Source organism: Lampetra fluviatilis, chromosome 20 (assembly GCF_964198595.1).
Source record: "Lampetra fluviatilis chromosome 20, kcLamFluv1.1, whole genome shotgun sequence".
Lineage (NCBI taxonomy): Eukaryota > Metazoa > Chordata > Hyperoartia > Petromyzontiformes > Petromyzontidae > Lampetra > Lampetra fluviatilis.
Window position 1 is genome coordinate 6518444 of NC_136294.1, and position 15704 is coordinate 6534147.

Genomic DNA, 15704 nt, shown 5'->3' on the forward strand with positions numbered 1-15704 from the left:
CCAGAGCACTCTATAGTGAGCGATTACAGTAAGCGAGAGTAATCTATAGTGCGAGAATATTCTAGATCACTCTATAGTGAGCGAGAGTATACTAAAGTATTCTACAGTAAGCGAGAGTAATCTATAGTGCGAGAATATTCTAGATCACTATATAGTGAGTGAGAGGACTCTATAATGCGATAATTATTCTAAAGTATTCTATAGTGAGCCAGAGGACTCTATAGTGCAGCGGGCGTGAGTGTGTAAGCATGCATGCCAATGTTTGACTATTATCGCATACGACGCTTAGCGGTGTCGTTTCGTTGCGCATACTCTCAGCAAGTGCGTTGAATGAAAACAAAATTAAAGACACTCGCCGCCCACTCCCTGCCACTGCCTCTGCGGTGCAAATGCGTGACTCGCCGAGCCAGGTCATGATCTTGAACGAGCTGCAGTGCTCCAACCTGGACCAGATGTAAATATCCTCTTCGCCCTCTCGCTTTTCTTGAATGAAATCCTGGTGAGAGAGAGAGAGAGATATATACATTTGATTTTCTCGTAAAAAAGTTTTTTTGGGGGGTTAGATCGCGCAGGTATAAATGTGTCGTAACCCTCCACCACCCGACACAGCCAGTAAGGTTTGTCACGTAAACAAAACGCGTGGCAATTAGTTTACTCCTTCAAGCCCACCGGTGTGTTTGAGAGTAAATACACAAACACATGCGACAAAAAGGCGATCATTCCGAAGCTCTCCTTCCGGCGGCGTGGGATCATCTTCCGAATATAATGATGCATTGTAAAACATTGTGTAAATACGTCTGACATGTCCCCAATGGACCTCTCTTAGTCAGTTGTTAAACAGCTCTCCCATTCACGCTGTTTTCAAAGCACATTTGGCCAGGCTGCCCCCACCGGAGGAGAAAGGTCCTCTGAGCTAGGTTACGCCAAACATGGAGGACAAAAAAAAGCATGCATAGATTCTGTAATGTATTTCCAACGTGTTTGTCCTAGGTAATATCTAATTATGGGGTAATCATGGCAGCGCTCGTGCCAGGCGTGTGTGGCACAGGAGGCTGCGATGAGACAGCGAGGCCTGCTCTTCTTGTGATGAAGGTCACGGGCAATCCTTTGATCAATTTGGCCGGTCTTCTGTTGAGTAAGTTCTTGATAGCAACACAACTTTGCATTAAAGTTTGTTTCTTCTTCATTGGATCGTATTTTTGAGTTATTGTCCGTAGGCCACAATTTTAGCACTATTGGAGGACGCCTCCAATAGCATCACAACTTTATACTAAAGTTGTGTTTGCATTGTTAACAAAATAAATAAGCAGACAATACATCTTCCCCATGTCTGTCCCTCCAGATATGAAGTAAAATATGTATTTACACATCCCATTGGCCAAACTGCCTTCTGACAATTAATTTTCTGCAGCATTGGTTCAATTCAAGCTAAACTCTGGACTGGTTGCGACATGCAGTGTCTCATCAGCAGAGTGAGGCTATCTTGAACCAATGTTGATGAGCTGCCATATGTTAATTAGCAGGGACGCATGTTAAATATGGGTCCGAGTTCGATGTAAAACTGAAAATACATAACACTAAATATATCGGATGATCTTTATAAGAGTTATCATGCCGGCCCGTTGCAGACAGACATACACAGCTAATAGTTTGACACTTTCAACTTTAGTTGGAGAGCAGCAATACAAATTTTAAACATCCAATTGCACGCTATTTTTGTGTGCAGTCATTGGTGAACAGGCTGATAACCATCAACTAACAAAGTTTAGGGCCTTAGGTTATTCCAAGTGAGCAGACTGGGATGTCAACCCAGGCTCTCAGTAGTGCCTGCCCTGTAGTCTGACATTTAAATGCCCAGCCATGTTAGGTTGGTGAGCACACCCCAAGGAGCTACTAATGAGGGGGCCTCCGTCAATTTAAATTGCTCATGCCACCAACTGTGTTGCGATGTTAGCCATCGGCAAATTATGCAGTCACTCAAAATTACAGAAGCCCCCCACCCCCCGAGGTTGAATAATTTTCGAAGCAAAATCAGTCGGCCCCCTTCTATGCATTTACATATTGCATAATATGAAATGTGTTTGGCCTATAGAAGTACATTACGTACATTTTCAAAAAACAATTTTCACGCTGTACAAGTCAATTCGGTGCACTTCGCTCATATTAAAACCACAACAGAAATGTGTATAATTTAGCGTTAGCGCAGGTGCCAAGGAAAACTAAAGTCAAAGAAAATAATAAATTACCTTTTTACCTCTATAGTGCGATGGAGAGGATGAACGACTTGCCAGATAAGGATGAAGATCGCGTCCGTTAAGAGGAAGCCTCCGGCCATGGCATAGAGCTTCCAGTCCTCAAACTCCTGAGAGATCTTTGGAGCAAACAAACCCCACATGAACCGAGGCACCAGCTGAATAATAATGATGACACGAACGGTGGATTCGAGATAGCAGGAGACACAAAGGTTTTGTGGAGCCAAGAAAAACAACATATAGAGCTGGGACATCCAATTATTGAAGTAATTGATTCCTCAACCATTTATTAATGTGATATACCCCACTAATCAGATACCACACAAATCATTGGGGGGGGGGGGGGCTTTACCTGTTTGTTTATGTGTGACGCCGGACAGGAGGGAATGTATGGGGCTCGGTGATGTCTTCAGCATCACCAGCTGGGCGTGGCTCGTAGGGGGTTTCCCGCATTCACATTGAGAAGCCAGGATGTCCGGGCGGCACCATTTTATAAGAGGCACGAGTAATCGATTACAAAAGTGTATCTTCTTGGTTCTTGTTCTTCACCTGAGGACGGCTGCTTGCGTTGTGGCCGAAACGTCGTGATAATTATTTTATTATGTTTTATATTTATTATTTTATTATTTCCATTCTACGTGACTTTACCGAAAGAACCAAGAAGATGAATCCCTGCAGTCACGAAAGCTTTAAATCGAAATACAAAAGTGTGGTCGATTGCGATTTTTACTCGATGAATCGACTTAATTGACTAATCTTTTCCAGCTTTAATCACACCCATGGCACCACGTAGTGCGGGATATACCATAGAATGTGCTGACCCCATGTCAACCATGCTGTCCCAGCTCGTGGCTTTCTCACATTAGACACACTGTTCCCTTCGTAACGTGGTTAATTGAGCATTGTACATGCAGTATGGTGATACCACGTGACAGGCAAGGTACGATGGAAGTATTATTAATCCTGTGGTCACAATTGCACATTTTGCTGCCTAGAAATCACCTTTGGTTCCTGCGCGGCTATAACCAAATATTCACGTATCTCGAACGATTACAAATTGCACAACTGTCTCCACGAGCATACGAGTTAGTATTTTTTTCTGAGCAGCGCACGTATCTGTAAATTCCCCGTCTCTGTGCCAAGGACAACAACAATTCGTGAATCTGCCAACCGTGGTTGGGCTACGGTTACTGGCGGAGTTCTCGTTGGCATTTCCCAGGCGTCCCTGAAAATGTGTGGCGGGGGAGCTTGGGGAAGGGGCACCTCTGAAACCCATTTTTTTCCCCATTGCCCTATATTTTCCGCCAAGGCAAACTGCCTACATCGCATACCCGTAACGCCTTCACTGTCGTTCGCCAGCTGGGCGATGTCATCAATTTACAGAATTCGCACGAACGCTGCTTTGCACTTTTGTTTTTTTTTGTATTGTTTGTTATTGTAATGTGCCCCTACTGGACATCTGTGAAAAAGAGATTTATAGCTCATCGGATTCCACCTGTGTATATAGTCAGATTCTGATTCTGATATGAACTGAGATGACCCCATACAGGGCTTGATCTCTCGATCCAATAATGACTGCGAGCCTGCCGTTTGCGAACTGAGGGACCCCCAGGGGCTGATCAATGACATAAGACCGTTTTTGTCAACTCCATCTCCCTATATACATCCAGGTAAACGACGTGTCTGCTCTTTTCATGAGTTCACAACCCTTATGTCAGGTCACAGAGAGCTTGTTTCATCATCGTGGGACGTACAAGTGTAAGAGGGTTGTTTTGCTATGCTGGTTCATGCACAAAGTGATGATCTTTTGCAAAAGAACAGCGTTAGATCTTGAATGGCTAAATGAGACATCTGCACTTTAGCTGTACGGAACAGGACAAGAACGCAGCAATACATTCCACAGTACCTAGTAAGCTCACGGCATGCCAAGTGACTCAAAAATTTGCAATTTAATATTCAGCCCTTTATCAATCCACTTGCTGGACAAAGGCCTACCCTTTCCATGTTGATGATGGTTGTTTGACCATACTTCACCACGCTGGTAAGTGCGTGTTGGTGAAGGAGTTGCCCCAGGAGCAACGGGGATAACTGGCCACTGACTTTAGCCATGGCCAGGAATCAAACTCAGGTCACCATTAAACGCAGGTCACCAACATTCACTCCACTCGCCTAAATTATTTAGGGATAATTAAATGCCAAAACGTTCGCAAAGTTTCACGTTTGGGATTTGGGTTCCGTATGATACGACTTAACATTTGACAAAAATAGCAAGCAAAGAAGTTTAGGACCAAAAACATGCCCACTCAGCCCATTACGCTTGATCTTACCATGGATCAAAAGCCAATTTCACGTGGATTGTGCTTTAGCCACAGGCAGCTGCACTGAAATTAACATCGAAACATTTAACATTCTAACGTAGCCTTCAATTATATTTATCCCATAGAACCCGACTCACTGCCTCCAGCTATGAATCACGTGTAAGCTACTGGGGATTTCATGACGGTTTTACGACTCTGCCATGCTTATATTTTCATTCGCTGCGGAGAGAAGATTAGCCTGGATACTTACGATGTGATGATATTACCTATAATACGGTTAATGTAACAAAAATACTCTCGTAATGATGTAAAAAAACTGCGGCATGTGTTTGTCCAAATTAAAAATGTTCAAAGCAGGTTCATTATCAACAAAGCCAATGCAACCGATGCATCTATTTTTTTTCGTTACAGCGTGCATTTTGTTTTGCCGTGCTTGTTTTTCCCCCCATTAAGTTGGCGTAGAGCCGAACCATCTGGCATATATTTGTGCAAATGCCTAAATCCCTTCCAATACTAATTCTGCGCCGATTTTCTTCTCTTGCTAAGTGCTAGCATTCCGATGCCAAAACATTCTACAGGAACGTTACATATTTTATGTCGGCACATGAATTAATTATAGCATTACTTATTCAGCGGTGCTTAGGTGCAACCCACTCATACCGCACACACGAGCAGACGGAAATTAAGCATCTCCACTGCTGCCGCGATGATTAGTAATTTTAAATTAGGCCGATGCATCTACGGTTGGCGATAATTACAACAGTGACATTGATGATGAGGATTACGGGGTGGAAGCAATTCGTCCCTATCCAGTGGCAGCGCTCGGGGTAGGCAAATTGAGCAAAACCTCCAAGGGCACCAAACAGCTCACGGGGCCACGCGTTCAGGCAACACTATTAGAGGACGCAGCAAAGACCATCTCAAATTCAGAGCCTAATAATAATAAAAAAAAATCATCACAATCGAATCAATTGTATTACCATTATACATATTTAAAACATGTAATTGCGTTTATTCTATTGTATAAATATTGAGCTGCATAATTATTCTTTTTGTTGCACCGTGTGATATAATTAAGTTATGTAGCTTGTCTAGTAGTCACGTGGCACGCTGGAGGATGAGCGTCACTGAGGGTGGGGGCTTAGTGGGTTGTACAGCAGGGGGCACAGCTGGTGCATCGTGGCAGTCATCTCAGTCGGTCAACCCATGGCACGGACCTGGGGTCTGTCCCGTGACCTCGTGTCGTCAGCGAGCCTTCGACACTTCACGTGGCCTCCAAGTGCACCTGGCCTGGCACAGGCGTCGTGGTGACGTCACCACCACTGAGCGGCGAATGGCGTTTATTGGAATTGGGCTTAATGCATGTGTAGTGTGTCATTCAGAGACACTATATAGGAGGCAACAACGTTTATTCTACACTTTACGCAACACCGTTACACACGGGACTAAATACACCTATTCTCACTCTTGTTACGCATAGGACCACAATACACCTATTTCTCTTGCATACGGGATAACTATAATCGGGTCAGAGCAGCCAACACGCTGCCTGACCCACGATGTCGAAGACGGTGACTACGACGTAGCACTTGGGTTTCCACTTCGCCTGCAGACAGCCCGGATCTGTGATCGGGGCTTCCCTTTAATCTCTCTCGGCGCTGCCTGGCTCCACCCTCGACCGCGCCCTGCGTCCAGAATATTCCCGACGGTTCCAGGCTACACCGCACCTGTTCCCTCTCTGGCTCCGCCCTGAACCACGCCTCTTCATCTTCTTGGTTCTTTCGGTAAAGTCACGTAGAATGGTCTTCACCTGAGGACGGCTGCTTGCGTTGTGGCCGAAACGTCGTGAGAATTATTTTTATTATGTTTTATTATTTTATTATTTCCATTCTACGTGACTTTACCGAAAGAACCAAGAAGATGAATCCCTGCAGTCACGAAAGCTTTAAATCGAAACACGCCTCTTCACTCTCTAGACGTTCTCAGCTACTCCACCCCCCCTGCCCCCTCGTTCACCTTTGGCCCACATTACTCACCCCGGCCCATCACGTGCTTAACCCGGTGCCGGGGTGACTCGTCCTCAGATGACCCCTACCACCAGCCGCCCCCCACCGCACTCTCCCAGTGGCCCCCTCTGTGGTGATTCCCTGCGGCGCTGGTGGAGGCTGCAATCCCCTACTCTGTCGGTAGGACTCATGAGGCTTCCTGCTACGAGCACCCAGTACCATGCTCCTAGTGGCCCACCGAATGGCAGAGGTCGCTAACGGGTTTTGATTCCTTACCCGTACCCGGCCGCACCAGGGTCGCAAACGGGTACCCGTACCCGGCCGTACCCGTACCCTACCCGTACCCGGCTGGGTACGGGTAGGGTACGGGTATCGGGTACCTGATTGCGACCTCTGGGATGAAGCCATGTTGCAGGCATGGGTGGGTTGATTCTATGAACTTGAATTGTGAGAAGAGACAAGACGTTGGGAAATGAGTGACAAACGGTTACTCACCAGTGACTCACGGCCTACCCGTACCCGGCCGCACCAGGGTCGCAAACGGGTACCCGTACCCGGCCGGGTACGGGTAGCCGGGTATCGGGTAGGGTACGGGTATCGGGTACCCGGTTGCGACCTCTGCCGAATGGTACTGCGTGGTGTGTGAGCCTCTGCGCCTGTTTCAACGGCATTTGGCACGACGCGCCGTAGTGATCCATTTAACATCGCTACACGTGTAGCAGTAACGATACATGGCAGCATGGAGAGTGCAGTATACATTGCTTTACACATCTCTCTCTCTCTCCTCTGTCTCTCTAGTTCTTCTGACAGCGTCTATCTCCTGAATTTCTCGAATATCTCCCTCATAAATCTTGACTTAAAGCTTTCGTGACTGCAGGAATTCATATTCTTTGGGTCTTTCGGTAAAGTCACGTAGATAGAAAAAAAGAAGAAAAAAAAATCACGACGTTTCGATCGCAACACAAGCAATCGTAATTTGTTCACCTGATGACGATCACTTGTGTTGCGATTTGTTTTATATAATTTTTACCTACGTGACTTTACCGAAAGAACCAAAGAGTATATCTACTCTATCTCTTCTTCTGAATAATCTCTCTCATATCTTTCTGAAGTGTATATTTCTTATCTCAATGCATATTTTCTATCATCGGTTTTCTATGTAATCTTATATCCCCTTCCTATCTCGTATCCAATACGAATAATCTGTCACGTAACATCCATTTCACATCTCACCTGAATAAATATCTCCACTAATAAAATAGATCTTGTCTAGATACATGTAGAGTCATGTTATGTTACTGTCTAATATCACTACATGTCTCCATTTTATTATCCTTACATCTCTAATGTATATGCATCAGTCATTTCTCACCTCAAACCATCGGTCTCTCATCACCATCTCTCATTTTCACTGCATTTCTCGCTCGTCCGTATCTCTCTTTAATCTCACGACGTGACTATCCATTGTCTATATCTCGTTTGTTATTTCACAGGAAGATTATTTCATTAAATCATAAATCGTTTTGACAGTGATATTCATTCATTGCAGCATCTCTGATGGCTGCAGGGATGGCGTGAAGCCATTGCACACAAGATACACATTGAAACACATTGATTCGTGTATCTTGAGTTTAAGAATCAATACAAATCGATGTATTGTTACATCCACAATGAAGGTGCATAGTGTTAATGATGTTGATGCAAACACTGCTGTACTCGTAATCAAGATTGTTTAATCAAAACATGGTTGTGATGGGAGCAAACACACCATTGACTGGAACCATTAAAATAGAGACCTCCTCTGATTGTCGGTGATGTGGTTGGACAAACATAGCAAATCCTATCTTCCCCAATGCTTATCCTACAAAAAAAATTAACCCGTAAAAACAAAGTTTTTCACTATAAATCCTTTATATGCGTGGCGGCTAGAGTCCTCTCGTCCTCTGGCTTGAGATGGCTGCCACCTATGGGTCAGATGATTGCCTGCCACCATTAAGCAATTGGTAATTAAATATTCTTATTTTTTCCCTAAAAAGCGTAAAGTTATGGAAAAAATTTTTCACGAAAATAAATTGTCACGCACAACGAGTCTGTGCGCAAAATGTCAGCTCGATTGGATCACGGGAAGTGGGTTAAAAAACGACCGAAAGATTTGCATGGTCGTAAGCAAGCAAGCAAGCACGCAAGCAAGCAAGCAAGCGAACTTAATATAAAGGATTTAAAAACAAACCCCGTGCGGATATTTTGAATACAGTATTTGTTCAAAAAAACTTGACTTACCCATACATAAATTGCAGCTTATATTGAGCTGTTCCACAAAGCAGGATGGGGGGATAAAGCATGGGTAATCGCGGATAATAGTAAGAATTGAGGTGCGAGAAATAGGAGTTTTCATGGACCCATCAGCTCCCATGGATACTAGGGGGCGTGGATTATGGGATGGCGGATAAAAGGAGTTCTGCTTGAAGTTCTCACCTTGGTTTTTTCTTTGGTTTCGGATTTCTTTATGGATGCGGTGTGCACCCACCATATCTTGGTGAACATGCTGCTGTACGCTAGGCTGAATCCCATACTGATAAGCCAGACCCGTAACTGGGAAAAGAGACGTAGCAGCAGACGGGTACACACACACACAGTATCATAACAGCCACACCACCAGATGTGTGCACAATAGGAAACAAAATATTACGTATTCTTGGTTCTTACGGTAAAGTCACGTAGAAGGGAAATAATAAAATAATATTAATATAAAACAATAAAAATTCTCACGACGTTTCGACTGCAACACAAGCAATCATCATCAGGTGTGAAATCCACAGCAAGAAAATTTTGCTGTGGATTTCACAGAGAAAATTTTGCTGTGGATTTCACACCAGATGATGATTGCTTGTGTTGCAGTCGAAACGTCGTGAGAATTTTTATTGTTTTATATTTGTATTCTTTTATTATTTCCCTTCTACGTGACTTTACCAAAAGAACCAAGAATATGAATCCCTGCAGTCACGAAAGCTTTAAATAAAAAAATGAAGTCTCAATGCAATTTCACTTTTAGAGTAAGTATGCCACATTGCGGAAATAGTTATTATCATTGCTATTATTTTGCTTGTGTATCCAGGAAAGCCTCAAGGAGTCTGGATACTGTTGAGACTCCTTGAGGAGGGTCCTGCCAAGTTTTTCCCACACCTCCGATTAGCACGGTTGGCTACGTACGGTGCGAAAAAAGTTCAACATAGAAACATACACTAGCGGGCGATGTTGTTCGGTGTAATCCCCGATGTAGTAATTTGCAGGTCATTTTTTTTTTCACGAACGAGATGTTTGGCCAACACCAGTTACGAAAGTATGTTCTGGCAGCTATGGCAGGAAATTGGAGAACCCGGAGAAAACCCATGCCAAACACAGGGGGAAGGGCAACATAACTCCACACAGAAGAGGACCCGAGTCTGGAATTGAACCCAGGCTTTTCTTGCTGTGAGGCACAATTGTTGGCACTGCATCACCCTGCTGCCCAATTAAACATAAACACGGTCAAACCATCGACAAAATTCTGTTTGTGAACATGCGCACAAATAAATGCTCTTTGAGAGCTAAAATATTTCAACAATTTTTATTCAGCATGGAGCAGATTGCAAAAAACACCTAAGGCCAAATTTCACGGAACACTTTAATTTCAATAGTGAATAGCAATACTAATTTAGCTATCTGCTTGGAAGATTGATGCGTATATCTCTCTCCTCTCTGCATACAAGGCCCTTAAAATATATGTTCTAACTTTGTGGGGAAATGTGTAAGTAATAGACATAAGAAATCTATGCAACTGTTGGGATGTAAGGCCAGTGAATTATTGATTTATCTATTTTTGGGCATCATTTATTTAAAGCAGGTGAGAGAGTCCGCTAAATAACACATCTCATTCTGTAACTGGGATCTGGTGATTGGTGGCGCTGGAACAAGATGTAATCGAAATTCAGTGCCTGCACCGAATATGAATGCAGCATAGAGCTAAAGTGATTAATTAGATACAATGGAATGAGACATTACTAAGAAAAATAAATCAGCAACTTGATTGACCGTTTGTAACCCAGAGTGGTACGATAGGATATGCTGCCTTGGGGCATTCTTTCATTCAAATAAATTTCACTTCACAAAATTAAATAGCCAGATTTAGAATTTCCTTAATTCCATCTAAATTATTTATGCAACACCTCCACATTCTATAACAGTCGCTGAGTTGGCAAAAACAAAAAGGTAACGGCGCAGACCTGTAATTTCTTACTCTTAGTTTTTTCGGTAAAGTCACGTAGGTAAAAAATGAAATTAATATTTTAAAAAATGAAATAATAAAAATCACGACGTTTCGGAGGCAACACAAGTCTCCGTCATCAGGTGGGACCGTCACAGCCAGATGACGGAGACTTGTGTTGCCTCCGAAACGTCGTGATTTTTATTATTTTATTTTTATTTATTTTTTATTTCATTTTTTACCTACGTGACTTTACCGAAAAACTAAGAGTATGAATCCTTGCAGTCACGAAAGCTTCAAATCTAGAACCTGTAATTTCTTGCTTACACCACTGCTTGCAGAAGGGTCACCATGTGAGCGAACTCTCGAGGGTATTTGGCCTCTTAGATTTTGACGAGACTTGTTAGAAGAGGTGGGCCTACCCACGATTTACCCCACCACACAGAGACATTTGAATTTGAGGAACTTGCACCTTTGTCTTAACCTCTCAGCTGGAAGACGGGATCAAGCCGGCAACTTCTGGATTGCAAGTCAAGTATGCTCACCATTATATCACGATAGCTGCCCAGTTATGTAAATTGAATGGATTTTAATTTGGTTCTTCTTTGCACTTGGTTCCATCGCATTATTAATGGATAAGCCTTAATTTGTTCTCCTGTGAACATTTGATCTAATCTCAAATCATTACACAGACTGTCACTGCATTGTTCAAAGTCAACATTGCCTCTTGAAAATGGATGAATGTTAATGTTATTAATCTAAAATGTATAAACAAACTGGCATCTATTCTATCATCATTGCTTACTTATATATCCAGCAAAGCCACACTGACTCAGAGGATATTTTTTCAGTCCTGCATTGGTTTTTAATTAAATTTCATGTGTTCAGCCAATAATAATGAGTGTTTATACGTGTGGGAGGGAACCGGAGCACCCGGAGAAGACCCACACGTGCGAAGGAGCAAGACTTTATCCCCATATAGATGGAAACAGATGGTGATAAGTCCACTTGCTGTACTGCCTTCTCCTGGCGAGCCAGGGTATGGTACATCGACACCCACAGGGAGTTTCACAACATTTGTGTGCTCCACCAACCCTTGCCTCCACAGTACAGGATTACAGGCATGAGCTGCAACCATGGCTCTTGGTAATATGGATTGTCTATAAACTGCTTACATTCTGTACTCCATGCGTTCCTTTTTTTGCCGCTGAATGTAATTCCAAGCAAACATTTTCTGTGTTTCATTCTGCACCTTTTTAGCTTTTCAATTTTGTGTCTGCTTGTTAATGACCATGTTTCCGAACCGTATGTCATAGCAGATGGCAGGCAATGATTCAAAACTGTTGGGAAAATTAAGTGGGCTTGAGTGGGACATGCCACAAAAAGTAACGATGGCCGATCGTCTAAAATTATGGAGTGGCCTTCGAGGGATGGAAAGCTACGGAGCGATGAAATCAACAGCTTTTTGTGTTTAGTTTGTGGTCCTTTCCCTGCCCCTCCGATTAGCAGGGTTGGCTATGTACGGTGCAAAAGAAGTTCAACATACATACGCTGCAGAACTGTGAGGGATGGCAATGGCTTTGGTGGCCAAACAAAGACCAAAAAAGCCTCTGAACTGCTTGAGCAAAACGTGCAGAATGTGAAATGAGGGACATTAATTGACGCACCTGGCACACAAAGGGGAAAGTGGCCATAGAAATGTGGAGGCCGTCCAGACCCAGAGGAAAGACTGCTGAGAGGGCCAGGACACAGCCCACGACCGTCATGTTGTTGAGACCCGGCTTCGAGTTCTGCACATACCTGATGTCAAGAAAGTGAGGGGGTGAATAACGCTGTTATGGCTTTCTGGTAAAGACAGTGGGATGACATCACACAATGAAATCATGGAGTTCAATTACAATGTAGTAGTGCTTGCAGTAGAAGTGCAGTTATGTCATGCAGCCAGTTGAGTCGATAATTGAGGAGAGAGAGACGGTGAGCGGATGGAGTGCACACACAGACGTTGATTGAACGTATCCTCAACGGATGAATCCCATCCTCCGGAGGGGGGCATTGAGTCTGCATCCTGCCTTTTATGGACTTGAATAAACCAATAGCACATCTCTTGAGAAACCATCCAATTTGTGTTTCCATGTCTCCTTTCAATATCGAGCACCAATGATGCCAAAAAGACATTTTGGGAAAACTTGTTTTTTTTTACCATTTTCCAATTGAGAACCTTTAATTTATAGGCAGGCTTCAGTAACCTCTATTGCAGTGGTTCTCAATTTTCCTGGAGCTGCTGGTCACTGTCAATCCTCAAGAAAGTCTTGCAGACTACGTTACATCAATAACAGGTTTTTAAAAATTACTACTGTACTCTAAAAGCACTATACAATGGTAAACAGCCATAAAACAATTCACTTGGCCACTTCCCAGAGCCTTGTAAAACATCAGCGATTAGTGGACCACAGGCTGGGAACGACTAATCCATTGGCTACATCTGACATCTTCTGCTACATGAATAAAGAAAAAAGTTCTTAAGCTGTTATGCAACGCGACCGGGCATTCACCGTTAAAAATGCAAGGCTTCCAATGGCTTAAGCCATTGCAGGCTACTTTCTGTACTTATAACTACATGAACATAATTGTACATGTATTGTTTTAACCCTGTGTCGTACATCCCACTGTTTTGCACTGCGTCTGGAGATGCCGTTGCATTCGGAAGCTCTATAAAATCCAACTTTTATAACGTTGTACTGTAAAGCTGGACCAAAAATGTGAAGAGAAAATTTAGTTTTTAAAATATAATTTCACTTTTGACATACAGTAGAACCCCTCTTAACGACCACCCCTGTTAAGGACTAATCGCTTAACGACGAGCCTCCAGAGCCAATGTGTTCGCTTACCGACCATTCCCCTGTTAACGATGGGCTGTTGTCGGTAAATATTAATTAAAACATTGATTAACCATGTTTCTTTTAATGTGTTATAATGGTTGTTAGTATCTTTATGTATTAATATCCATTGTTTAAATGTTATAAAGTATGTTTTTTTGGGTGAAAAGGGTAACTTTAGATGCTATCGGAATGAATAAGCCTTTAACATTTTTTCCTATACTCACTTAATGACCAAATCACTTAACGGCCGGTTTCGTGGAACCAATTGCCGTCGTTAAGAGGTGTTCTACTGTACACTGTTAATGTCAAGTTAATTTAAACTACACTGGGAAACATATTGCGACAAAGGCAGAAAAACATCCAACCTTGTGTTCACGTGATGCATGACCTGGATTTGACGGAATGAGAGGTACACATCATGGTTTTCACTCACACAAAAGGGAGACGCACACCCTGAAGGATTTCACACCTGATTTGGCGATTGTAAACATTAAAGCTGAGGCAGAGAAGGCCCAGGATGATGCCGACGGTGGCCAGGACACAGACCGAGATGTAGAGACCCTGGGAGAGATAGCGAAACTGCTCCACCACTTTGGTGCGGTCGGGAGGCGGCGATCCACCTTGGGAGGGAGAACAAACGTCAAATCCCAGCGCACGCTCGAGAAGAACAATCATCACGATCTAGGGGTAGAGAGCACGAAGTAGGTGTCCACTGCACATTTTGTCATTCGTTTCCGCTTTCCTCTGTCTCTCGCGCCAATGTGTTCAAGTGGTGAGCATCTTTCTGACACCAATCCCTTATGATGCCTTCATCAAGTCATTCTCTGGTAGGGTCTTCCTCTCCTTCCAGTTCCTTAAATTTTTCCAAACAACCCACTTTTAATTATCCTGTTGTTGTCCATCCTGCATATTTGTCCAAATAGTGCCAGTTTCCTTCTCATCACTGCCTGCATCATTAGGTTGTCGTCTTCTATGCGCAACCTTTTTCTTACTTCTACGTTGGTGACTCTTTGGGTCAAATTTAGATGCAGTATCCTTCTATAGCAATATAGTCAGTCTTTTTCAATGTCCAAGTCTCGCAGGCATACAAAGCTGCACTGAACACGCATGATCTTAAGATGTTAAGTTTGGTCTTGTAGGTGATTTGCTTGCTTCTCCATATTGTTTGAGGAGAACAATATAAAAACACTGAGGGAGGGGAGCGTTTAATGACATAAAATTCCCAGGCAGGTGCTTTGTTTTTGTGAGGCTGATAGTAAGGCCCCATCTCTGAGTAGCATGCTCCAGGTTCAGCACTATTGTCTGCTATACATTTCCATATGACAAGCCACATGGTTCAGCTCTAATGTGGCCATGTCACTTCTAAAAAAAGAGCTATATATCTTAGTGGGCCTTACTTGGTAAAATAAAAAATAGTTTAGTTTTTTAAGTTTATCTCCAACTCCTCAGACTGGGCAGCAATCATCATATCATCCACATAAATATAAATTAGCTGACCAATAGGTAGTCAATCCTTGACCGCACCCAGGAATCAATCAGCCTCCCCTTGTGTCTATACCAGATGGAAATTCCACTGACACATCCATGGAAAGCTTCTCGAACTCCGTGGCCAAAGACGATGTAAAATAGTGTTAGGACCAGAGTACATCCCTGTCGCACCCCAAGGTGAACAGAAAATTGCTCCAACACTTGTCCACGCAATTTTACCCAGGCCTTCTCACCATCACGAAGGTCCTTGATTAATGTGAGCATATAGCCTGAGACTCCAAAAGCACGAAGAAATAATCCAGATCCTTGGCCTATTGGTGGTATCATGGGCCTTGACCAGGTAAATAAAGCAGGGATGTCCTATTGAAATAATTTACACCTCTGTTGTAGCATACGGACAAAGAAAATGGCGTCCGTGCAGGACCGCCTAAGTCGGACACCACACAGGGGCTTCGCAAGCTTCTCCTCAGCTTGTCTGGCAAGGCGATCTTGAATCATTCTTCACAGGACCTTTTCCG

The 15704-nt window shown here is 43.3% G+C and overlaps 1 protein-coding gene across 7 annotated transcripts in view; it reads right to left on the minus strand.

Moving 5' to 3' along the window:
• Positions 1 to 15704, minus strand: part of LOC144937908 (gamma-aminobutyric acid type B receptor subunit 1-like) — an 84698-nt gene that overhangs the window by 9522 nt on the left and 59472 nt on the right. For all 7 annotated transcript variants that reach the window (XM_078865505.1, XM_078865509.1, XM_078865508.1 and 4 more), the window contains 5 exons: positions 14168 to 14318; positions 12487 to 12619; positions 9052 to 9168; positions 2255 to 2371; positions 403 to 496 (listed from right to left, as the gene is read on the minus strand). In XM_078865505.1, coding sequence (XP_078721631.1) covers positions 403 to 496; positions 2255 to 2371; positions 9052 to 9168; positions 12487 to 12619; positions 14168 to 14318 — 612 coding nt within the window. The remainder of the gene's footprint in view (positions 1 to 402; positions 497 to 2254; positions 2372 to 9051; positions 9169 to 12486; positions 12620 to 14167; positions 14319 to 15704) is intronic.